Source organism: Diabrotica undecimpunctata, chromosome 3 (assembly GCF_040954645.1).
Source record: "Diabrotica undecimpunctata isolate CICGRU chromosome 3, icDiaUnde3, whole genome shotgun sequence".
In the NCBI taxonomy this organism is placed as follows: domain Eukaryota; kingdom Metazoa; phylum Arthropoda; class Insecta; order Coleoptera; family Chrysomelidae; genus Diabrotica; species Diabrotica undecimpunctata.
Window position 1 is genome coordinate 113,445,747 of NC_092805.1, and position 26,729 is coordinate 113,472,475.

Here is a 26,729-nt window from a genome sequence, read left to right on the forward strand (position 1 = left end):
CTACAGTGAAGCGGTATTTAAGGAAGCGCTCTCAGATTCAATAGAAGGTATATCTATCAATGGAAAAGTTTGGAATAACTTGCGTTTTGCAAACGATACAGTAATAATGACGGATAACAATGATTTACAGATCGTAATGCAACGACTTAACGGAACGTAATGCAACGGATTAAGAATGAATTTGAAAAAAAACGAAATGCATCATCATGACTAAATCAGCAGATGCAAACATCCAATTGATTGTTGAAGATACTGTAATTGAGAGTGTGAATACCTACAAATACTTAGGAACATGGATAACAACAAATGTAGACCAAACCAAAGAAATTAAGACACATATTGAAATAGCACGTACGTTATTCGTTAAACCGTTGTTAAACTTAAAAAGTTTCTTTGTTGTCGGAATATAAGGTTAGAACTACACATAAGAATGCTTCGGTGTTACGTATTCACTACTCTTTTTTATGGGTTGGAAGCATTGACATTAAAAACAAGTACATCTAAATATGTTGAATGTTGTTGTTACAGAAGAATCATACGAATATCATGGACTCAAATAATGTCAAACGCAGAAGTTACTAGAAGAATTACCTGCTTTATTTGACATAAATGAAAAACTTGTTTAAATTCCAATAATGAAGTTAGTAAAACTTATTATTAACCATTAGCTGTACATAATAAAAACAAATATGTACCTTACAATAATGTTTTTTCCTACAATTTTGAGATTTATTGGCGGCCGTCAAATATACCTTGCTAGCCTCGTTTCTATAAAATAATAAGCTGCATGTACCTAAGTACATTACGTTTATGTTAGATGAAACGAGACACGATGATTGATGTACTATTTTTTAAATCTAGTTAATAGATTGATCAGATTTACAATTCACTAAAGTAATACCTCAAACATGAAGGTCAACTTTATGTTTATTTTGTAGTGTCTGCTAGTCGGCTGTTACAAGTTGTACGTTCTATCTATTTTATTACGAAAGAAAGATACTGTAAGAAGACTGTACCTCGACAGAAGTTGAGTTATTTTCAATAAAGTACAAAAGGAAGAGTGTAAAATGAAGTAAAAGAAAACGTAGCAACAATACAATCGATATTTAATTTGGCATAATATGTGCTGGTAGTAATTTCTTCTTAAATCATATGACCTAGAACATCAACAACTATTACATGATTTTCACTTTAGCTACTGTTACAAGTGACCTGGTGCAAACTCCAAATCGTTGACGTAAATTCTTTATAATTAATATATTATTCTGTGAATGAATCATAAATGCAAATTAGACTCACATTATTTGACGTTGCGATTTCCAGCTTAGAAATTGTTTTTTTTTTATTTAAAATTAAAATTATTTATATTCTGTTGGAAAATTACTGATAACACAGTAATGTTGTGCTGATGAATGATGAAGAACAGCTGATGTAATATTCTGTTCGATGTTTCTCGGGGTGGTCGTGTATGATTTTTATAATATCTTGTACAAAATAAAATAAAAATACCGTTGTATTCTTCTTCCATATAAATTAATTATTTAAATTGCAATTATAGTAAAAAGTTAAATGTATGCTATAGTAGAAGCCACAGTTAGAATGCAGTGCAATAAATTTCTTACTAGAGGACGACCGACGACGTTGCCGGTTGGCCCCGAGCGGCGCATCAGGACAGGATTTAAGAATCATACGTACACACACAAAACATGTCTCTTTGTCGATTTGGATACTGGCCATTAGACCAAAAACTTATTGGCAAAAACTATGAAAGCTCAGTATCCTGGAGACACAAGTACCTCAGACAAATAAAAACATTGAGGAAGAAAGATAATGTAAACCTTGTTTACACCGATGAGTCTTAAACTAACGTCGGTGCTTCAGTCAAAAACAACGATCAAGAATTAACGAGATGCCTTCATAAAAGGGCTCTTTACTGGACTGAAAGCTCCAACTCAAAGAGGTCCTCGGTTTGTTCTTCTTCCTGCTGGAAGGGAAACTGGTTTTGTAGCATGGGTCGAATTAACTTTCTTGGCCAAGAAGGGAACCGCTGTTTGTTACGACGAAATGGACGGGGATCTATATGAAGAATGGTTTGAGAAGACGTTAATTCCAAACTTTAGAAAACTTTGTCGTTTTGGATAAAGCGTCATAGCACTCCTGCAAATTTAATTTCCCGAAAAAATTGTGGAACAAAAGGCAAATCAAGGATTGGCTAATCGAAAAGAACATTTTCTTCGGAGAAGATTACCTACAAAGTGAATTACTGCGCCCCATTTAGAGACGAGTACAAGTACAAAATTGAAACAATTGCGGAAAAATATGGCGTTAAGATTTTGAGACTGTCGCCTTATCATTGCGGGCTGAACCCGATTGAGTTGGTGTGGAGTCAAGTGAAAAGATATGTGGCTTTAAACAACGTCAATTTTAAAGAAAAAACGGTAGAACGGATGATAAAAGAAGCTTACCAACGCGTATCAAAAGAGCAGTGGCATAATTATGTGAACCACGTCAAGAAAGCAGAAGAAAAAATGAATGTGGTGGACAATTTGCATGAAGATATTGAACCGGTGATGATTCAGAGGATGAGGACGATTTAGATATGGATTGCGATTAGTATTATTAACGAGAAATATCCCAGATTTAATTTTGTTTTGCTCATTTGTTTTTTTAGTACTGTCCGTACAGTAAAAAAAGTAAAGTTCGTGTAACCTTCTGGCTAAGGTCTTGTATTAGGGTTTTCAGGTCGCGCAAGCGTCCCTAACATGACTTAACGACTACTTTCATAGCCGGGACCGACGGCTTTACGTTCCCCCCAAAGCACGTTAGCAGCTCAGTTAAATTAGAAATTGAAAATTTTGTCGGTGCCGTCTCAGTCTATCGCCAAACTACCACACACCTACCACTGTGCCGACATGAGCGGCATCGCTGCGCGCCGTAAGACCAACATTGCATTTTAACTGTAGTCTAAAATAAGAGTTAAAAATGACCGTTTATTTGATATAATGATAATTATACCAGATGTTTCATACTTAATACGTTTTTTAATGTTTATTTAATAAAAAATAATTGTTTATACATTTTGTACATTTTATGTAAAAAATTGTTATTTTGCAAAAAAAGTTCAGGGTAAAAAGAATTAATTTGCAATTTAAATAAAAAATTAATCACATATTTGTATAGTATATGAAAAGCTAGTACCTACAAATTATTTATATACAAAAAAAATTATGTACTTATGTTGAATAGTTTTCGAGATATTACAACTTATTTAAGTTTTAAGTTGTAATTTTACTTTTCACTCCTTTTAATTCACACTTCTCCCACTATTCTTCCATATACTCGCTCAGTATCCCTTTACGTTCAAAGCTTTGCGAAAGGTGTATTTTAAAAGAAGTCCTTTTGCAATTTAAGGTAGTAAAACTTAAATGTTAAACTATTAAATGATTTTTCTTTGTTCCTTAATGTTTATAAATAAATATGGGTAGAATTTTCGAAAAAAAGGGATAGGTAATTTCCCTCCAGGATCGTAGGACAACTTTTTTTTAATAAGTGTAAACATACCACCTTTGCTTTTTGAATAATAGTATATTGTTTTATTATGAGTAAAAATGATACTTTTTGTGGTAAGGCTGTATGTTTCACTGACCGACATTCAAGCTGATGCAGAAAAAGTCATTTTTAATCCGAATAGAACATACTATTTTTTTCAAACGTCGCAAAGAGTATTATGTCTGATTTCGAAGATCCTACGGCATCGCGTATTCCTCCAGGTATTTTGTGTACTGCAAACACTGTAACCAAAGGATTTTTGCCTACCAAGTCCACTGCCGTTTACAAAGTCTAGCTTTTGACAAGCTTCAGCTCCAAAAAACATAATATGTAACATTCATAATAATTTTTCCAGTTTCTCGAAATTTCTTTTTTTTTTCTTTCTGAATATTTATCATTAAATATATTACAAAATACCATCTATCTCCATACCTGTCTCCAAGTAATAGTACAGAATATTCACAAATTAATACAACAATGTATTGTATTAATAATTGATTCTTACTGAACGTCAATAAAATAATAACATTTCATTAAAAACTAGTAGGCTACTTTTTTGCAATTAATAAGAAATAATTTATTTTCTAAGCGCATATATTTCAAATTCTGTCCGCTAGACCTCAACTTTTATACCTTTTTCGAATCAGCTCATTTTTGTTGATCTAAAATGTAGGTCATTAAAATAAAAATCGACGTGTATTAAATTTTTTTCAAAAGGCTTTTAGTTTAGGAAATATCCAATTTATTCCATACTTTACAGACACACTGTATATTGAAAATACAAACCATATTTGTAGTGCGAATGACTTATTTTCAAACAAAAGTAACAATCGTATCATAAATAAATTAATTAGAAAAATAATTAGAGTATCAGCTAAAATATTCACAACCTCATTAAGGAAAGCTCGGCTCGCAAGAAACAAACTGGCTTGAGCTCGAAGCTCGGCTCAGCAAACGAACTGAGCCTCAAGCCAAGCTAAGCTCGAGCTTGTGACCACCCCTATAGGTAATGTACCTTGGTAACCATGCTATAACCAGTCAGTGTTTTAAAACTTTCACAGAATTGCAGAAAAATATAGGTGTAACTGTCTATACATTATTTTTAAGAAAGACTTTCTTGCCGTATATGTGTCTGATAGACGTAAAATTAAATACATATTAGTTAAAGAAAATCCTAAGTCTATTATCACCAATCAATTTTTTTATCCGGAATTGGCTGCGCCTATGGGGATTATATAAGCACTATTTTTCTTCGCTGTATACAAATCTAAATTAGGTTGACTCTATTGGACAGCTCACAGTCACAGTTCAGCTCACATCAGTCTTCCTAAGATTCAGATTAGTTTCTTGGGAAGAGATCGTATTAGAAAAAGCTGTAGATAACAAAGTTAACTTGGTCAAAGAACATTAATCTAACAGATTAAAAATCAGCATGCCTATTGAACTTTAAAACAGTCAAAGCAATAAGCAAATATGCTGGTATCATTAGACCAGTATTTTTAAGATTGGATAAGCTCTTGACAAGGCAGATTGAGAATAATAATCCATATTTTAAGATTTGCTGCAATTTGGAGAAATATATTGTTGTTAACTTTTCGCCTTGAAACAATTGTACAATAAATCCTATAATCCTATAAACAGCGTGTTTAAAAAGTCTGGAAAATAGAAATCAATCAAAAGGGTTTATTGAGCTCACGGGATTTCGTGTTAAATAAAATATGATGTAAACAAGCTATGAAAATGTCCATATACAGGTGACCTTTGTCAGGAAATCCAAGATTAAGATATATTAATTATCACTGTTTACGGCCATAAGGCTGACATTATTTTTTTTGAACTAATGGGAAATTATTAAGTTAATTCCATGAAAATTCAGACTGGAAAAAGTTAATCGAAACTAGAAATTTGTAGAAAAGAATTTTCTAATTTTGCTATTATGCAGATTTCTCCTTTAAATTTAAAATACCAATCTTAATTACTGTATCAAACCAATCACGTTCGGGAACACTGCCGCGATTTTCAAATTATTGTTGTGGAAGTTGTGGAATTTAGCTACGTCGACCTATCGACTCAGAACCTTCACTAAGACCTATTCCGTGACTCCAACCTCCGAGTCCCCCCTTTAATACTACAATCACTGGTACTACATACTGCATGACAGCAGTGCAGTGTACAATGCAAGCGGAAAGATGGTCTATTTTTTGAAAACGTGTTTTTTATATATAAATATTATTTTGCCTAAACTTACTGCCATACCAATTTTTAGACTGGATAAAATGATCTGACTTGTTTATTTTTTATTTCTTTACTTTACTCGGTGCGTTTTCGCCCACTTTACCATATTCCTCCATTCCTTTCTCTCTTGTGCAATCTCCATCCAATTTTCTCCGCCTATAGCTTTAAGCTCTTCTGCTATATTATCTCCCGATCGAAGTATTACCCATACCAATCTTACTGTCCTTCCGTCATAATGTCTTCTGAGGTGTCTTGCTCACTGGAGTCCTTAGGACTTTATTTCTTTTATTATGTTGGTGTCTGCATATAGTTCTTCCAGCTCTTTGTTAGTTCTTATACTATATTGTCCTGTGGCTCCCGCCCCAAGATCTTCCTTGGATTTTGTTCCGAAACATGTAGTCACTCTTCGTTTGCCTTTCTTATTGTCCACGTCTCGCTACCGTTCATCACTACTGGTCTTATGACTGTTTTATATAGATTTCTCTTTATTCGGCTTGTTGCTTGTTTGGCTTGGTGCACGAAAACGATGGAACGACAATTTACTGGAGGCACATTGAAAAACAGACAGTCATGTCTACATATGAGGAAGAAGATTTTAAAAGTTTTGAAAAGCTTAAAAACATCTGTTCCCAGCTTGTATCCTATTATTTATTTCTGGTGATGCATTATTGTCTTCAGTTATTGTTGTTCCAAGATATTTAAATTCTCTGACGCGCTCAAAAAAAGCCGTCGAGGGTGGTGTTTTGTCCGATTCTACTCTGTTTCGGTTATTGCGGCTCATAACATTTGTTTTCATTGATTAGGAGCCCCATCTTCTCTGCTTCCTTCTGGAACCCGATAAAAGTTTCCTTCGTCCTTAATCTGGTGTTTCCTATTAGATCGATATCGGCAGCAAATGCCAACAGTCCTTCTAGATGAAATACTAAAGTCGGTTTTCCGATTTCTGCTCTCATGTATTTAAAGGTAAGTTGAGGAGTTGTGGTTAGAGTGTATCACTCTTATCTGTTTTATTGTGAATATCTAGTTGGTCGTCGATAAACCTGGCAAATTAGAAAGAGATGTACGGACTGATTTGCGTTAGTTTTCTCCGCCGCACTGAGGGAACGGGCGGGTATTGCAAGGATCAGTCTATTTTGTATTATATGTCTATTGTCAGGCAGAGAAAACTGATGCAAAGCAGTCCCTGCATTTCTTTCTAATGGGTGGAGTTTATTGCCCATGAGACCTTCCCACTTCAAACACAAGTTCACAAGGGAAGGTCACGTGGTCAGTAAACCCGGCCCATTAGAAAAAAATGCACATACTGCTTTGCGTCAGTTTTCTTTATGGCACAGTTAAGAATACTGTATTTACTATATGATTTGATTTTGAGAATTCTGTGTAGTCTTTTAGACATGAAGTAATATTAATTTCCTTTTAATTGTTAAATAAACGTGGCAGTGGCGCGCCAGAGGGGGTTTTGGGGGGGACACCCCCCAGGGCACTATTCCGACACTGGTACTCACAAATTTTAAGGACTCAAAATGGAGGTAGCATAAAAAAATCGGTGCCCAACCAAAACCCCCCCCCCCCCACGGGAAAATTCTAGGTGCGCCACTGAAACGTGGCAACACTGTGTGGCAATAATTTCGTCATATTCTTTAGTCTTGTTTAAGGATATTCTTATTCGCCAGAAATTGAAATGTGTTTCAAAATAACGTTAGATATTTTTACACTATTTAATAGTAAAATTCATAATTCATTGATATTCATTATGCTTTTCTTAGGTGTTTTGTTATATTTATAGTGGGCGGCGTATTATGCGGTAAAAATCATCGATAAACTCGGTTCGCTAATCCCAGTCCGAACTGTCTAGTGAATTTAGTAATTATTTTTTCGCGAAGTTAGTTACTTTTTGACAGACTAAAAGTGGCTGGAAATTACTATACAACCAAGCACCCGTACTCATAGCCAATATTAATAGTAAACAAACTAAATAGTAAATAAAATAGAACTTTGCGAATTACCGACAATCAATATTTATTTATCTGCACCATATAATAAATAGTTATGTTAAATTATAACAACTAAATATATATTTTTTAAATATATACTACCCAAATCTTGATGGGTTTAGTATACACTTCGACTATTTAGAATAATTCTTCTTTTTTTAAAGAAAGAAGTCTGTAATAGCAGGATACTTGAGCTATTAATACTGAGAAGTAGGAATTGTTGTGTTGTAGGTTTCCGACAATGAATCTGTCAAAATATGCCCGAGCTAAGCGAATGGAGTTTACCTGTCTTTTTTCGCTAAAAGTCTGCCTTCGTTCACACTATGACATGACATGTTTCATCTTTATTGAGAACTCGTCAGGTAATAGTGGAACCGAATACAGACTGAGAGAAAGATACGACGGCATGTAAGCTAATTTCGCACTTATCTAGAACGTCCTCGCTAAGTAGGGTCATCTAATTTAGATGTCAGAAAATAGACCACTCTGTATATATATATATATATATATATATATATATATATATATATATTAGTTTTTATGGTTCCAGAGTGTCCCCAAACATTTAAGTTAAGAGAAGGGACTTTTTATATTCTTTAATTTAAATGACACAAAACTTTGATTTTTTAGTTTTAGTTTGCCTGATGAAAACTGTAACATTTTTGGCTAAACCAAAAACTGTTTGTCGAGGTTTTCCGTTTATAAATCTCTTTCCATATAAGTGATATTAAAAGATTATTGCAACTGTCAAAGTTAATTGTAACTGAATCTATAAATAAATCTTCTTAACCTTGAAGGATATTAAACAATTTTTAAAATCTACCGTAACACTTAATGATAATGTAGACACTCGACAATATTATTTAATAAATGCTTAATATTTTTTTTTGTCACACTGTATTTAAATTTTACATATCATCTAAACTAATCTTACATTATGACGAAACGCCGACCCTCAAGTAATTTTATCATTATATATATACTAAGAGTTTATCAATAAAGTTGTTGATCTTAAAAATTATTCTCCAGTTGTTGATAACTCACTCACCGAAAACGTCAGGAGCCACCATGTTGAAGTAAGTGCCAGTCAGTGTGTTTCCGGAGCAAAAAGAAATCCACAGTTTACAGAAAATCAAAACAAGAAAAGAGAAGCGAAGACTTTTAGTATTTTTTTGGGAAATATAATATGGTTCAAATTGATAAATTCGACACCATGGATAGAGTACAACCACCAAGTGAGTACCGTTACTTTTATATATTTTTCCGACTTTTTATTTTTTACAAAGATACTAATTCTTTGAAGTTTCTTGTATGGATGTCTTATTCATAAATGCCATATACAATAGAAAATAGTATATGGTTATAATTTTACTGTGACATTTGTCTGAGTAAGTTAGCAATCGCTCATGTCTTGATTGATGTTCCACTTTTTTTATTAGGTACTATTTTTGCACAGATCTTTATCAACATCTATATACTGTATTTAAAATTTGCTTGTTTAATGTCATTGACAATTTAAATTATTTTAAAGAGAATATATTTAATCATTTAGTTGTTCCTTTTTCTATTTTTTACTTATTCGCTTTTGAAGGTTATGGTTAAGGTTAGGTATTTTCATAGGCATATAATACCGGTATTGTGCTTATATTAACAACTCTTTGGTTATGATGTGACATTGACAGCTGAATCTTAGATAAATTTCAGATTACTTTAAATTTCTATTTCAACTTTTCTATGTTGTCTTTGGTAAATAAATTTCCATGTTTGTATGAGAGCTTGTTTGTTTCAGAGTTGTATGTGAATATTGGTAGTAAATACCTAATCGAAGACTAGATACTGGCTGTATGTCTATTTTTTTTGTATATACATAAAATATTCTCCTATTTTTACTTCCTCATTTTGATTTTCTATAGTCAGTTTGTAATTTGTCCTAAGTTCGTTTGTTTGTTAGATGATTTTAAGGTCTTCTTCTTGGTTTGTGGTGGTTTTAGTTTTATCACATTTCATGTTCAATTATACTTTCATTGATTTGTTATTCAAATACAAAATATTATTTTATGATTTCTTAATTTTTACTGGATACAAGTATAATTTGGTATGTATATACCAAGTGGTTTAGATAGGTTTGTGTTATTACCGTTGTTCCAGTTTAGCCTTTTAAACAGTTTTTGAGTGTTTGGGTACACAGTTTTGGTTATATAGTATCTTCTAGTCCGACTTCCCGGTTTATTTTAATAGGCTAATTTTGTTCCATAAGTTTGACAGATATTGTTGCCGTGAATGTCATATACGAGGGCGTGATAATCGTTTGCTTTTTTACGAATAATTTCAAAGTTACAAGACGATCAATTGGGCTAGATCCAGCTTGCTAACTTGCGTGGCTGTTATCTGGTTTTATGTTATGCTGTCTGTTAGTCTTCTGTTTAGTAACTTAATGTCACAATCAGTAGGATTATGGGTCTTTAATTCTTTAGATTTTTTTATTTCTATTTTCGTTGAGATTTTTCGTTAAAAAATGAATTCACCACAAAAAGTTGTTTTTGTTCCATTCATTCTGTTCATCAGTATAAGAGCAATTTAATTTTTTTGATTATATCGGTGCATTACTGCACAACTCTATTTCCTAATTTGGTATTGCCGTCTCGTATTATCAATGTTAATGAGTTCTTTGTGCCTTGGCGATAGTGATCTCTTCATAGAAGTTTTTATATCGTTATTATTATACTTACTTGTTGGAGTATATACATCTATTATTTTTCATTTTAAATATATATCATGTGCTATACGATCTTATAGTAGTCTGTACATGCTGGACAACTCTTTTATTTATAATAAGCTATTTCGTTGTACTGTCGTGATTATTGCCTTTAAAGCATAGCAGATTTCTGGAGTTTAATATCGTTTTTGATCGCCTTTTCTTTTTGTTTGTGCCAAACCGACCCACTGTAAAAATAGCCCTTAGGTTCCCTCAAAGTAAGCTACATAACGTACACTCATTTTGTCATGCATTGCCCGGTGGTTACCACGAGGTAGGATTTGTTAGTAGTCTGTATTTAACTGGTAGCTGATCTTTACTTAATGGAAATCAATTATTATTTAAAATAAATAAATTCATACTAGATTTTTTCTGAAGCATTCATCATCATGGCATCTACACTCCTGACGGGGAGATTACCGCCCTCTTTTGGCTCTTCCGATTCATTTGTCTCGGGGAATCAATCAGTATTAACTTTTTGGTTTACAATTGGTTATGTGACTTGGCTTTCTCCAAAATATTTCTTCATTCTTTCCTTTTTTGCATATTGATTTCCATTCTCTAACACCTTTCTTCCTAAGGTCCTCTATTATCTGATTTTCCCATCTTGTTTTGGGTCTTTCTCGTGGTCTACCTGTTACTGGTTTCCAGTTGGTGATTTTCTTGATAACTGCTTCTGGATTTCTCCTTTATAGACGTCCCATACATCTGACTCTTTGTGAGTCTGAGACACAAAGAGACGCTGAGCACTGAGAGAAGAAAGACGTTCTGTTAATTAGTGTTCTGTGTTAGTTTCCAGTAAAATTATCTCCAATTGTTATGATTTGCGTTTTAAATAAAATCCTTTGATCCGTTGGTCCTTATTGTTTGTGGTGGAATTTTAGTCGTACTTAAATAATAATCGATTTCCGTCCACTAAGTTTAGTGGACCAGTATATATATATATATATATATATATATATATATATATATATATATATATATATATATATATATGACATATTTCACCATACTAAGGTTTCATAGGAGGGGAGGAGTGAGGAAAAACATTTCCTTAGAACGTCTTATGACACGTTCTCAAAGAAATTTGTATTATAAAAGAAATTTAAAAATAATTAAGTTGTATATTAGTCAAACGAAAGGAGGTTCTTGGAAGAACTAATAAAGAATTATAACGAAAAAGTCGTGTACGTATAGGAAACCAATTTCTCACCCAATTATCAACGTTTAAAAAATATTAAAAGCCAGTGCTAGATACGAACAATAATTAAAAAATCAATGAGTGGACAATCTTGTCTTGAAGTAGTAACATTGAGTTGCCTCTTCAGTTTTTGAACAATACTTATCGCAAACTATACTCAATTTGTACTTGTATTATATTTTCTGAATCAAACAAATATCAAAATAAATTGTTAAACTTTTTAAAATGATACAAAAAGATCTTTCGAGTCTAAAAAATCTAAATTTATATTTATGAGCACATAAATATAAACAAATATGAACATAAAAAATGTACCAATGTGATAGACAATAAATAAAGGAACAGCTAGCAGAAAGAGCGTTAGAGCTCTTGTTAAGGAAAGTTTTTTTAACGTATACCGGGCCGACGCTAAACGTGTACCCGTGTCGATAATTCATAAATTTCAAGGGATATGCGTCTGTTGTCAGTATGGAATCTCAGAAATATCGTCAGTTCCAAAGTAGCAAGTGCACGCAATACATGTTATACCATGTTGTCGTCAAAGCAAAGCCTGTTTTCACAGGTGGTTTTTCGGATTATAAGTAGGTGGCATATTCATTCCAGTTGGTCAATGACTTACAATTTTATGGAGGAATTGCATTTGCTCAAAAATTTATATTTTGAGGTAGGCTTTACTTCTGAACCCGACATCATCTTCTTTTTTCTTTTCAAAAACACAATTTTCTCATTAAAAATTTCAAGTAACTTCGTTTTTCTGTTATTTTCTTACGTTTTTATTTTGCATTAAAATTTGTAATGAAATCTTTACTTTTTTAAATTTTATATTTTTTATTTTAATGATTATTATAAATAAAGTTTTGTAAAAAAATAAAAGTGTTACTTTATGTGCGGCCCGCTAATAAATTTTCAAATTTTAATTGGCCCGTTGATTAAAAAGGTTGCTCATCCATGCTCTAATCTATGTACCGAAGAATCATGATACAGACTCATTTAATAAAATTGAAGAAGACTAGACTAATTGTTTTTAACAATGATTTGCACAAATGCATTTGAATAGTACAAATTATTATAAAAAGTTTAATGCCGCGTGGGTTTATTCTTTTGTTAAAAATAATTTATTACTAATATTATTAAATCTTTCCAATTAATTCTTGAATTCAGCATGTGTCGCACATCAAAAAATCCCAAACTAAATTCTTATTTAAATAATACTATCTATTCAGTATTCGCAATTTTATTATATTTTATCACTGTTTTGGGATTTGTAATAAAAACGCTTAATACCTTAGTTAAACCTTCATTTGTTATCGGAGTCACTACGATACCAAACACAATGTGATAGTATTGTTACATTCACTAGAGTAGTATTTAATTCAGTTTATACTTACATTTATGTATTTAACAAATGTTTGATAAATGTATGTAAAACTATACTCTGAATTGAGTCCCAATTGACTAGTAAATTTAGTAGTTAATTTGTATTATGTTAATCAGAATTCGAAATCGACTGGAAAAAGTGACTATGCAATCATAGTGTGCTCATAGTCAAGGTTAATTGTAACTTAAAAATTCATCATCATCATTGGTGCTACAGAACTATAGTAGATCCTCGATCTTAAGTCCAATTCATTGCCAATCGTTGCCAGTTCGCTGCACATATTCTTCTACACCATCTTTTCATCTACACCATACTTCCATCTAAGTTTTGGCCTTCCTCTTCGTCTACTTTCCACCGACTGCTTCTGCTGGCATCTTGCTAGACGTCCTGCCCATCTTAATCTTCATATTTTTATGATATATCACGTTTTTACCACCAGATATCTGTTTGTATTTGCAGTATATCTTATAGTTGCACCTCTTTTCTTCCAAATACCGTTTTCACAGATGCTATCGAGTATTCATCTTAGAATTCTTCGTTCAAATATGAGCAAGAGGTTTTCTTCTGTCTTGTAGATAGGCCATTTTTCCGATCCATCTGTCAGCACTGGCAGTATAATTTTATATATTTACGCAGGCCCAAATAGCACTTATTTGCCCGAATAATTCTCCGTTTGATTTCCGTTATGGAGTTGTCATTGGTCATTAGGAAACCTAAGTATGTAAATTTGTTCACCAAAAGCTAGAGTTATTAACAGTGAATTGGGAACCCATATTTCTGACTCTCTTGTTGAGTGTTGATGCCGTCTTTTTTGGGTTTTCTTTATTTATTTGTAGGTCCATATTTTTGAGGTATTTGTGAAAGGGGTGAATATTTTTTCTAGCTTGTCTGTTGTACGAGCAGTAAGGTCTAGATCATCTGTATAGGCCATAATTTGTGAGGATTTTTAAAAAATATTTCCACTATTCATATGGAAAAAGAGGTACACCAGCGTATGTACCTGCCGTAGTACGCCATGCCTTTCAAATGCTTATGATTTTTCTTCCTGTATTTCTAGATTTCAAACATCTTTACACATTGTAACCCTTACCAGTCTTATTAGTTTATCGGGAATGTAGAATGTATCAGCCTCTCTCAATCCACTGCTGGACATAGACCTCCCCTGTTTGTCTCCAAAGTGTTCTATCTTGTGCTTGCTGTATCCAGTTTTTTGTTGTCTTTCGTAAGTCGTCTTGCCATCGTGTTGGTGGTCTTCCTCTGCTACGTTTATCGGCTCTTGGTCTCCATTCAACTAGTTTGCGAGTCGATCTTCCGTCCTTCATTCTGGCAACGTGTCCAGCCCATTTCCATTTTAAGTTACATCTTCTTTCAATGACGTCTATGACTTTGGTCTTAGCTCGTAGATCTTAGTTTCTAATCCTGTCAGAGTGGCCCCTATCATTGATCTCTCCATTCTTCTCTGCGCTACTCTTAGTTTTTGTGCGTTTTTCTTTCTGAGCGATAATGTTTCGGCACCTTAGGTCATCACCGGTAGCACGCATTGGTCGAAATTTTTTTTCTTCATATTAGTTGGGATGTCACTCTTAAAAACGTTTCTTCATTTTGTATTTCAAGGTGTTTACTTTGTACTAAGTTCGTCATATATCGCTATCATAGGCTAATTACTATTTAAATGGGAATAAGTTATTATTAATATTTAATAATAACTATCATAGGCTGATTTCAAGTATATGAAGAGGTGGTAGTTATCGATGTTAAATTCGTTGTGTTTTTTTTTCAGTATCTGTCTCAACACAGAAATCTGGTCTGTTGTTGATCGACCAGATTTAAAACCACTTTTATATGCGCCAAGAAGATTCAGATATCTGAATACACACCTTGGCGGCCATCTGGGACACTCGGAAATATTCTGAGTTATACCCCTATAGCGTCACACTTTTTGTGTAACAGAAATTCCAATAATTGCCTCCGAGACTTGTTCCTTATTCCAAGCTCTGATTATATACAGTAGAGCGTCGATTATGCGATACACTACGCCTCCGAGACTTGTTACTTATTCCAAGCTCTGATTATTATTTTATGTATCTGATTAGTAAGACTATAGCCCACACATTTAATAAGTTGTGCAGGTATACCTTCACTTCCCGAAGTTTTGTTATTTTCAAATGTTTTATTGTGTCCCGTCATTCTTGAATTGAAGGAGATTCTAATCGTGGATTGTTTCTTGCTCCTGCAAGTAGTGGATCTTCATCTTCAACTTAAAAACTAAAAATATATTCACATCAAAATATATCAATAAAAGTTATGCTGGGTTTAAATGTTGTTAAGAAAATGCTGTCCATTATCAACCAATTAATATTTTTGACATTCAGACCAATTTTCTTGTTCGTTAAAAATTGTTACTGTTCGTTGAATATCTTTTAAGTAATGTACTATAATGTAGATTAGGCATTAATATGATATTTATACAGTAGATCGTTGATTATGCGAACTAATTGGGGGACATGGGTGTTCGGAAAATCGGTTTTTTCGGATAATCGAACTGTATTAATATAGCCGTACATATTTATCCACGGCTGAATGAAAGCCATATTTACATACCTACATATGTATTTATATATTTAATGACAAATAGGAATTAAACAAAAAAGATCAGTGTTTGCAGTAACACTTTTTCTTCAAACGTAGCAATTTTCAACCATAAATAGTACAATTCATACGCTATTTTTACTCGAAATTAGCTGTGACAACTATCAAAGTCGTCTAGATGTTAGAAATTAAAATAATTAAGTCGTCGGTGGGATTTGCGTCTCCCTGGTTACAGTTGTTTGACAGTTGTTTGCAATTATTAAAGACAGCTTATTGTTGTTGCAACCTCAAGCGCAAATTTAGTGCGAAAATGGAAAACCTAAACGAAATTGAGTCCGCGGCTAATGATGCAGTAACACGTTTGGGGCCCTCCAAGTCCGATAAGAACGATAATGCTCAAAAAATTTTAAACCCTCATGATTCGCCAACATCGGGAATGATTGCTGAAAGTTGTTCTCGACCATCAGTATCATCAACAATTACCAATGCGTATCAAGAGTCGGGAACATTTTTGCACGGTTTCAATTTTGAAAATGCCTCATTAACTAATTGTACTTTTAATATTACTATAAATAAAAATGATGGTTAATTGTTGTTAATGACATTTGTATTGTTGCTTTGTAACAAGTTTCATATTGTTGCCATGACAACATTTTTCCCTCCGCCGTAAAGAAATGGGAAAAAAAACTGCTGCCGGCGGAGACATCAAACTTTGACAGGATCAAGTTAGATAAGTAATGTCATCATTATTTGACGTTTGAAGAAAAAACATATTCTAGATACAATATTGACGAAAATTGAAATTTTTGTTAAGTGTTAATTATATTACTAACGCTTAAAAAAACTTTAGTTCTCGTCTGCCGAAGCAAGTCTAGCCATTTACGAGCGGCTAGGTCACGTAGTTTTATAAGGACAGATTTTTTCATTCCAACATTGATTGAGTTGTTTTCACACTTTTGCTCTCTTTTAATTGATGGGCTTTAACAGAGGATATAAAAGTTTACATAAACAATTCCATGAGAATTGTACTATCACTCTAAGCACTCTTTTGCGAAATGTAAACGATAGGCATCGCAGACATATCAACGTGTTTAAAACAACGAGGTTTCTTGCTTTTACCAATAACAAGAATGGACAATCAGTAGCTGCCAGTCGTTTTAGCACAGGGTAAGGCAGTGATACGATACTTGCTTCTTTTAGGCCCAGATGCTACTAACTCACGGCTGGCGTAAGAGTTTTTCGTGGCAAAGCTTTCGAATTGAGGCCAGGTTTGCCTACATTGTAAATGTTTTCTTTTTCTTTTTATGTAGACATGACTCTGTTTCTTTTTTAACGTGCCTCGAGTAAGTTGTCTTTCCATCGTTTTCGTGGTCTTCCTACTGATCATCTTCCTATTGGAGAACCGTCTCCTGCCATCTTTACTACTCTATTTGTTGTCATTCGGCTTATATGATCGTTCCATTCTACTCTTCTATTTTTTATCCAGTCCTTGGTGTTCTCCACCTTGCATCTACGTCGTGTATCTGTACTTCTAGCTCTGTCCTTATAGTATTTTACCATCAATCGTTTTATCATATATATCTTTGTTGGCTTCGCGATATTTAATAAACAAGCGATTATAGAAGAGTGTAGCTTCTACAAAGATGAAATCTATTTCGTTTGTTGGTCTGTAAATAACGAGATTCATGTCGCTTTACCGAACGGCATTTTCTTGTCTTTTTCACGAATGACATTATCTTTACAGTTATATTAAATTAAATTTTAAAAATTCTCTTATTACTTTTGCACTTGGATAACGTGAATAGCAACATACTTAACATAAAAATATATTAATAAGGTTATAATATTTGGTGTCGAATTGTAAACGATAACGTTGTTTGTCTGAGCAGGAAAACACTTGATATATTCTTTTGTACATGGGGATAGGTATCGTTGTTTACTAAGATCATAATCTATTTTTATTCGTTGAAAGGAATTGCAAACATTTTCAAAATAATATTATCATCTTTAACAGTAAATTAAGTATATTTGGGTTTAAAGAATTGTCCCGGGGCAAATGGTAAACAAGGTCTTAATTAATATTTTTAGAATTTGTTTTATGTTTATTCTGGTAATCGCTTACGTCGCCGTGTTCCTATATTGTCAACTTTAAAACTTGAACGCCGATAATATGTTAGAACTAACAAGTTAAGTTAATAATTGTTTTGAACACTCTACAATTATTAGAACAAGATAATTAACAGTGATTTTAAATATATCTTCTTCACAGGCAGGTTATAACTGCGAAAAATAGTGTATCATTAGTACAAACAATATATAGGACGAAAAAGAGTACATATAAAACAATAATTAGTACAAGGACAAATACTATATCCTTTTTATATTATAAACAACGTCAGTATTAAGACTGTGGATGAATACGTACATCCGGGGTCAGATAACAGCATGTAAAGAAAACAACCCGGAAATTTACAGCGTAAAATCAGATCACGATACGTAATAAAACGTAATAAATACAAAACTCGAAAAACACGCATATTTGCTTTTTTGGGTCCAATATTGATATTATATAAATCGCAAACATCCTTAACAACAGCAATTTAGATAAATTAGAAAATATCCTAACGAAAACATGATGGGGACGCTTAATGAATTTAATTATCAAAAGGTGAAACGATTTGACTTCGGCAATTCAACAGATTGCAACCCTGAGACAAATTAAAGCAAAACACTGGAATATGGCGTAGATACTCACCACATATTTATAGACTACAAGGCAGTCTACGACTCTGTAAATATAAGAGAAATATTCAGAGTAATGAAAGAGCTAGGAGTACCAAATCAATTTGTAAATTTAACAAAATTAACTTTTGTAAAAGTTGAGTGTAGAGTAAGAATCCAGGGGGAACTGTCTGAACCTTTAAAAAAACGGACTGCGCCAGGGAGACTCCCTGCTATATAATGTTCAACCTGACTCTGGAAAAAGTAATACCTACGTATGTCACAACCACCGGTTCAATATAAACAAAATAGTGCAAATCTTTGCCCATGCTAACGATATCAATATTGTTGGGAGAACGAAAAACACTGTACGAGGAGCATATGTAGCACTTAAAGAAGCGGTTACATAAATAGGCCTAATAATAAACACCAACAAAACGAAGTACGTGAAAATAAGCACGCAACCACAAATCCTACGACCACTGGTTATAGAAAACGACGTCATCGAAGCAGTTAATAAATTTGTGAAAGTAGTGAAAACATGTTAGGATCTTTCTAAAAAAAGTACTAAGACGAACATGTAGCGGTGAATGACAATGAAGTGTGAAAAAGACGATACAACTTCGAACTTTATAGAATATACCAGGAAGCAGACATCGTAAAGTACATGTAAATAGGACGTTTGAGGTGAGTAGGACATTTAATGCGGATGAAACAAACTAACCCAGCTAGAAAAACGCTCCTTAATAGATCCATTGGTCAGAGGAACATCTAGAACAACGAATACCCACCTTGATAACATCGATGAAACATGACATATATGGGAATACTTGCTTGGCGAAGGAAGGCGATGGATCGGGACGATTGGAGGAGGCTAGGACCCACGCAGGGTTGTAAAGCCAGAATGATGATAAAACGATTTGACTAGAAACAAGTTTATAATGCAAGAATGGCAACTAAAAACTGAAAACCAATAGCTGAACTTGACTGAAGCTTTGGACGACTAAAAGTGTAGCATAGAGTAGGCAGAAATGGAAAATACCTGCAGAAAACGTGGGTGTAGTTTTATTGATATCAGCTGAAACCATATCATTAATTAATTAAGGGAATTAAATCACTTATCTTCTATTCGGATAACTGTGGTGGCCAAAACACAATCCACATCATATTTTCAATGTTCGATTATGCAGCTATCTGTTTCCAAGTTAGTATTACTCATAGATTTTTAGAGAAGAGTCACACCCAAAATGAGGGAGACAGCATGCATGCTATGCTGTAATTGAAAACGTGAAAAAACGTCAGCGTGTCTGGTATATTCCTGAACAATTGTTGTATGTATGCATGTATGTATTGTTGCTCATACATAGATTTCAAATTTATAAAGCCGCAAAATGCTGTTTTCAGAGATTGCACCAAGCATTCTTCTTAAAATTTGTCATTGGATATGAACAGATAATTTGCATCTGTCTTCGAAATATCGTTAGTTTGCAATACGGGTTTTATTGTATTATATGGTCACTGGACTCCCAAATATGAAGAAAACCGTGGAGGGCTATCATGTAAAGGGTGCGTTTTTGAGAAAGTGGTGAATTAGTCCCTATGCATTAGGGTGCATTTGGATGAATTCTATGCACTTCTCGTATATATGCATCTACAGAAAAGTTGTTTAAATTTGAATTTCCTATCGAAATTTCACTTTTTAAAGTCAAACATAATTTTTTTTGACAAAAATTTATTCAAAAAACAAACTAAAAAAACACGAAAAACGCGATTTTTTCCTTTTTGCCCCATAACTTTTTTCCACGTTGGTATAGGTATTGGCATTGCTTTACAGAAAAAACTTTTATCCTTCCTCTTCAAAATGACGTTTTGTAAAAGTCTTTATGATTCGCAGTATGCAAGATACGATTTTTCAAAGTTCGCCACTCACACCATTTTTGGACCATTTTCCCTTTTTTTGCGCAGTTTTAAGTAATAGTACATTTAATTGAAATAAAAATAAATTACCTTGAAAATGGTCTATAGCAGATAGTAGAAGGTTCTGGAACTTTTCAAGCAAGATACGGTTCTTGAAAATTTTCTTTTTCTAATGCTTTTTACGGGTATTTTTAAATTTTTCATTACAACTTTGTTCTCTTGTACCTTAGGCATTACAAAAAAAGAAAGCTTATTTTATGTACTTTAAAATAATCTACTATAAAATACTCTAGGACTAACGGTAACCAAGATATGATTCGTTAAAGTGTGATGCTTGCAACGATTTGTATTTACCTAAATGTAAAAGGAAAGAAGTTATAGGTTAGAAATATATCCGTAAAAGTTAGTAAAAATCGTTGCAAGCATCACACCTTGACGAACCATATCTTGGTTACCGTTAGTCCTAGAATATTTTACCTTAAAGTACAGAAAATAAGCTTTGTAATGACTATTCGTAAATGTACCCGCAAAACGTTATAATGAGAAATTAAACAAAAAGCCGCAAAAATTGTTAAAAGTAGAAAATTTTGTCTGATTTTAAATCGAAATCTTGCTTAAAATAGGTCCTAGAACTTACTACATAGACCATTTTAAATGTACCATTGCATATACCTAAAACTGCATAGAAAAAATTTACAGCACAGTGTTTGCGAAAAATAGGAAAAAGGACTTTTATTAAACGTCGTTTTATTGAGGAAGGATAGAATTTTTTTCTGTGAAGCAATGCCTATACATGTAGAAAAAAGTTCTGGGGTCAAAAAAACTGGCGTTTTTTAGTCTGCAGTTTAAAATTGATGTCACTACTTCATTTTTCTATTAATTTTTAGATATTTTCTGTGACCTTTTGTAAGGAAGCAAACGCTTCTTTTGTAGTAAACCTTTTATTTGCACTCTGCGGATCTCATTATTGCTTTCACTAGTCTTGTCGAGGGTTCGCATTTAATGCCGGATTCATTATCGCTTTCACTAGTCTTGTCGAGGGTGTTATGCCCATTAATGATTTCATATAGTTTAAATTTTAAGTAACATGCTGTCATAAGTCAAACACTGATTTAAAATGTACAAAGAGGTGGACAGTATCAGTATTGAATTCTTTATTTTTTTAAATATAAATTAATCTTTTCATAAAATCAGAACATTTACTTGCTTTAAATTATCTTTTAGGGAAATTAAAGTGTTCCTAAATATTTTTATTACCATATTATTTGTTTATGACTTACACTTACGAAATTAGTGTGTTGACATCTTCACAAAGATCTTTTTCAATCCGATTTCATTTTTCTTGTATGTTTGTAACTATCGGACTTGCTGATAATACATTTTAACGAAATATAATCATTAATACTTGACCCATTAACTCGCATTTTCTTATTTAGAATAATTTTACATTTCTTTAAAGGCAGTCGTAAGAAAACTTTCCACAATAATTATTGTTGCACAAGTTTTGTTTGCCTTTTTTTGTTATGTTTACGATGTTAATATTTCTTCTGGCTAGGTTCTAAACGATCGAACTTTGAGACTACCTACTTTGGTAGATACTGGTTATATCCAAATTAACTAATATACTATTTTTCAATGAGTCAGATTCAAGAATATCAGTTTATTCTGCTGTACCTGATAATCTGTTCTTGTGGTATTGTAGATAAAATGTTCCAGGCTATTCGGGTTAACACTCCTTAATGCAGGTTGTTGTCAGATATATTAAAAATTTTGACAGAATGGAGCCCAAATTCCGCGTGAAATATTGTATTTAAACAAAATTTGTTTAATTTACTGTTTGTATTTTGAGAACGATTTCCGAAGTGAAAATTGAAACGTCAATAAACGTACTTTAACCTTTAATTGTGGCTTATTTACATTTAAATAGTAATTAGTAGTATTATACTTATATCAACTTATATCATACTTATATATACAGACGAATGTTGAGAATGTTGAGGATTCCATGGGTACAAAGAGTTACTAATGTTGAGGTACTTCGTCGCATGTGTAAACAAAAAGAATTACTAAGAATAATCAAAGAGAGGAAAATGCAATACTTGGGTCATGTGTTGAGAGGCGAAAGATATGAATTACTTCAAGTTATACTGGAAGGAAAAGTACAGGGTACAGGGCAAAAGATCAGTAGGAAGACGCCAGAACTCGTGGCTGAAAGACCTGAGGAGATGGTTCGATCGCTCATCCGCAGAGATCTTTCGCGCAGCAGTTTCCAAAACTACAATTGCCATTTGGATCGCCAACCTTCGAAAGGAGACGGCGCAATGAGAAGAAGACTTATATCAAATTAATACTCTGGATTTATAATTAATTGTATATTTCTGGAAAATAACTTCGACTCATCGTTCTCATCTACTTTTTACAAACTATTATTTAGGTATAACAAACCAAATAAAAATATCAAATCTTATACGGTCAAATTTTAATTATTTATTAAAAAATATTCAAATATTACTATCGTAATATTACGTAAGATGAATAAATTCATTTATTTTTTACCTCTCACTCTGGTGTGCGTGGTTGCCTTTTATTTAAACAATAAATCACTTACGGCCTTGAACAAATGTTAAAATTTGTGCAGATGTTTTAAGAGGTTAATAATGATTAATCTAAATCTGTTCAGGCTGCCGAAGTTCCTCGAGATTAGTCCTGTTCACGTGTTCGAAGATTGGATGTCTCGTCGATTTGATATACAGTGGGGAATATCCAGTTGACGTATGCAAATGATAAGAATATATTACGTCTAATATACTTATACTAATTACAACAAATATCAACGATTCGCTGATTATAAGATATTAGTTTCGTCATAGCCACTTTTATATGACAGTTCTACTTCTACTTCAAGTAGTTCAAAATCCTTGTTCTGGTTGTAGCGAGTTGCGCAAAACACAATTTGCTATTTTCTTCTGCTTTTAACTATTTTTATGGATGCTTTGGATGTTAACTGAGACACTGGCCTATCTATGATATTAATTGAACAATTGTACGGGACTGTCATCGTTTTCATATCATGTTTCGAGTATGTCTGCCTCTGTCATAAACAAGTGCAAATATCACCACCCACTCACCTCATGGTCAATGTCAAATCTCGGAAATTGTTTTCATTGTTAGGATTTAAATCTTTCGTAATGGCTTCCGGCTAAGTTCTTTATAATCGTAATCCAGATTTTTAAACTCGTCTCTTTTTTTAAATAAGATATCTCACATTGACAATTTAATATATTGGTGATGCTTCAGAGAAATATTCGATAATCAGTTTGGCTTTATGTAAGGCAAATCAACAACAGATACAATTTTCATTATAAGGCAGTTGATTGAAAAATACAGGAATAAAAAACATTCGCTCATATTTACGGTAAACGCTCATTGATTGAGAAGTTCTGTGGTGGACACTCGATAAGAAATGAGTCCCTGGTCAATATATAAATATTGTGAGAATGTATTAGGGAGTAACTACTAGTGTTAGAACAGGTGTGGGAGAGATTAATAAATTTCATGTGAAACTAGGATTGCACCAAGGCTCGGTGCTTAGTCTTTATTTATTTTCATTGGTGTAGGGGTCAGATATATTTGGTAGTCAAAAAGAAAGGGAACAACGGATGCATGTGACGGAAATGAGAAAGCGTAGATAGATGTGTGGAGTGACAAAAAAGGATAAAATTAAGAATGAATATATTAGGGGAAGTCTAGGGGTGGCGCCGATTGATGCCCAAATGAAGGAGATATGTAAAGATAGTTTGGTGATGTTCAGCGTTGAAACGTTAATATGCTTCACCATTCCACGGTAATAGTTAATAATTCGGATATTGTATTGTTCACAATACTTTCATCATTTATTTTTGACCTAAGACCTCTGATTTGTTTTTATTCATTATTTTTTTTCTATATCAATTCCTGTAATGTTGTTCATTAATTCGACGAGTTATTTACAATTTGATTTAATTTTTAATCTTTGTAGATAGCCAATGAGTTCGAGAATTCTACGTTTTGTGACTAAATAAACATTGACCTTGTTATACATTTATTCGGCATCAGAAAGTTAAATGTCGCTAAAATAATAATTATATGTACTCGTATTTCGTACTTATGTTTATATAATAACTAGCATGAATTTTCTCCACTAAATTATTTACCTAATGAACCACCTGTTCCGTATCATGTTATCAAAACTTTACAACCTCATTTGGACGTCAAACTAATACAGGCATTTTTAAACAAATACATATTGATAACCAATGGAGTCATCAACAAAGGAGGTATTTGGTTAGTAGTACATACTATTTATTCTCAACAGCTTGAAACAAGACCAAAACATTTACTTTTAGGACTTCTGCAACAGTTGCAGCGCTGTAAAACACAGGTTAACTATCTAAGACTAAACAGAACAAACGACGAGTAAACAGAATATATATTTGAAAAAGTTACCAATTGCCTATAATTGTGACATTATTCGATTTCTAAATATTGACGAATTAAAAGCTGAATTATGAAAGGAAACAAAAACAAGAAAGCCTAAGAATGATAAGTCAAAATATGTACCTATCTGGAAGGACAATAATAAAACTAAGCAAAACTGCCATTAGATTAACAGTAACTCATGCCAGTAAAACATGGGTGATCAGGTGCAAGAGAAAAATATTGACAGGAATCTACGGAGGAAAAAGGACTGAAAAAGAGTGGGAAAGAAAGATAAATAACGAATTAGAATTATTGTGTGAGGTGCGAAACATTATTATTATTTCGTAGGAGCACAAAGGCTGCGATGGTTGAGGTATGTTTAAAAGAGGGATAAGGATAGAAATGGTCTTTGGAAATGGAAAAAGGAGTGTCATCCACCTACTGAAAACCAGCCAAAAAAGAAAATATATTGTTTTTGTCAATTGTAATATAATGAAAATTCTATGTAAGCAATTTGATGTAAAATTTGTGAAATGTAATAATGTGAAAGATAGACCATACTCTTAAGTCTACAAAGGCTATTGAGCAAATAAATATGTAGGAGTATAAAAGATGGGTATGAGGATAAGGAGAAATGTTAATAAAAATCTAAAAATGTAAATAATACTGTGTAAAATACAAATACAAATACAAATACAAATAAATGTTTTCTTTTTGTTTCAGAACAATTTTTTGGAAAGAGGCATGTGCAGTACCTTCTGCTCTTTAGTGTAAATGTTTTAGCGTATGGATTAAGAAATATTTTAAATTTAGCCGTTATTGCCATGGTTAGCACATCACCACCAGAGGGAGTCACCGTAAGTTGTTTGTTTCAGTATAATGTAATTTTTTCGTGTACCAAAGAAATAAAACAAAACATACTATTAATTTAATGAAGTCTATAAAATAATTACACATAATTCAACTACAGGAAGCATAGCCGTACCAAATTTATAGCAATATTTATGTTCTTAATAGGTTCCTGTAGAAGCATGTCTGATTTGATCCCACAATTAGGATTATTATTATTTTTAGAATCGCATAATGTTACTCGGTTTTTCTTCAAATTTTTCAGCTATTTTTAACCAGCCCATTGTTCATAACTTAATTATATGGAGAATATTTTAAAATAAATCTTAATAGCACATTAGTTTGTTTATAAGTTGTGTAATTGTTTTTAAAAGTATTTTTCAATTATTTATAGTGCATATTATTATATTATTATCCAGATTTAGCTATACGACTCACACTCCCTCTAAGGGGAAAATTCACTCATCCCAGATACCTACGGTTTCAAAACGATTGAGCTCTGGTGGCATCTGGACGTCGAGAGTAGTACAGCTTTCTGAATGGTCTTATAGAGATGTTCACTTAGACCCAGCTTTTTGATGTTTTCTAGGAGGTTCTTCGGAATGACTCCAGTAGTAGAAAGAATAATACGTATCGTCTGGGTACTTTCCATTATCCATTGTCTTCTTATTTGTATTTCCAGATCTCTGTACTTGGCGATCTTTTCATTGTAATTAACACGCAGATTATTTTTGTTAGGTATCGCCACATCGATTAGTTTTGTTGTTTGACTCATTAGTTTATTAACTAGTACAAGATCTGATCTATTATGTGCTACTGTTTAGTCTGTGAGCACAGTACGATCCCAGTATAGCTTGTAGCTGTAATTCCCAAGCAAACTGTCAGGAACGTATTGGTAACATGAAGGATCTTCCCTACTGAGTCATGCCGTTTCTTACATTCAGTTGCAGCAAATGCCTGGCAGCCCCCGGTAAGATGTTGATGGTTTCTTGGGCGTGACATACATATCGGCATTTTTCGTTTTGGACCTGAGGGACGATATATTTCAGGTAATTTTTGGTTGGTAGAACCTGATCCTGAATG

At 33.0% G+C, this 26,729-nt stretch overlaps 1 protein-coding gene across 1 annotated transcript in view; it reads left to right on the forward strand.

Annotated features, from left to right (window-relative positions):
* LOC140437246 (putative inorganic phosphate cotransporter) overlaps nucleotides 1–26,729 on the forward strand; it is a 99,658-nt gene that overhangs the window by 57,728 nt on the left and 15,201 nt on the right. The window contains exons 2-3 of the mRNA XM_072526652.1: nucleotides 8,808–9,013; nucleotides 25,521–25,654. Of these exons, the coding sequence (XP_072382753.1) occupies nucleotides 8,965–9,013; nucleotides 25,521–25,654 (183 nt within the window). The 5' untranslated portion in view covers nucleotides 8,808–8,964. The remainder of the gene's footprint in view (nucleotides 1–8,807; nucleotides 9,014–25,520; nucleotides 25,655–26,729) is intronic.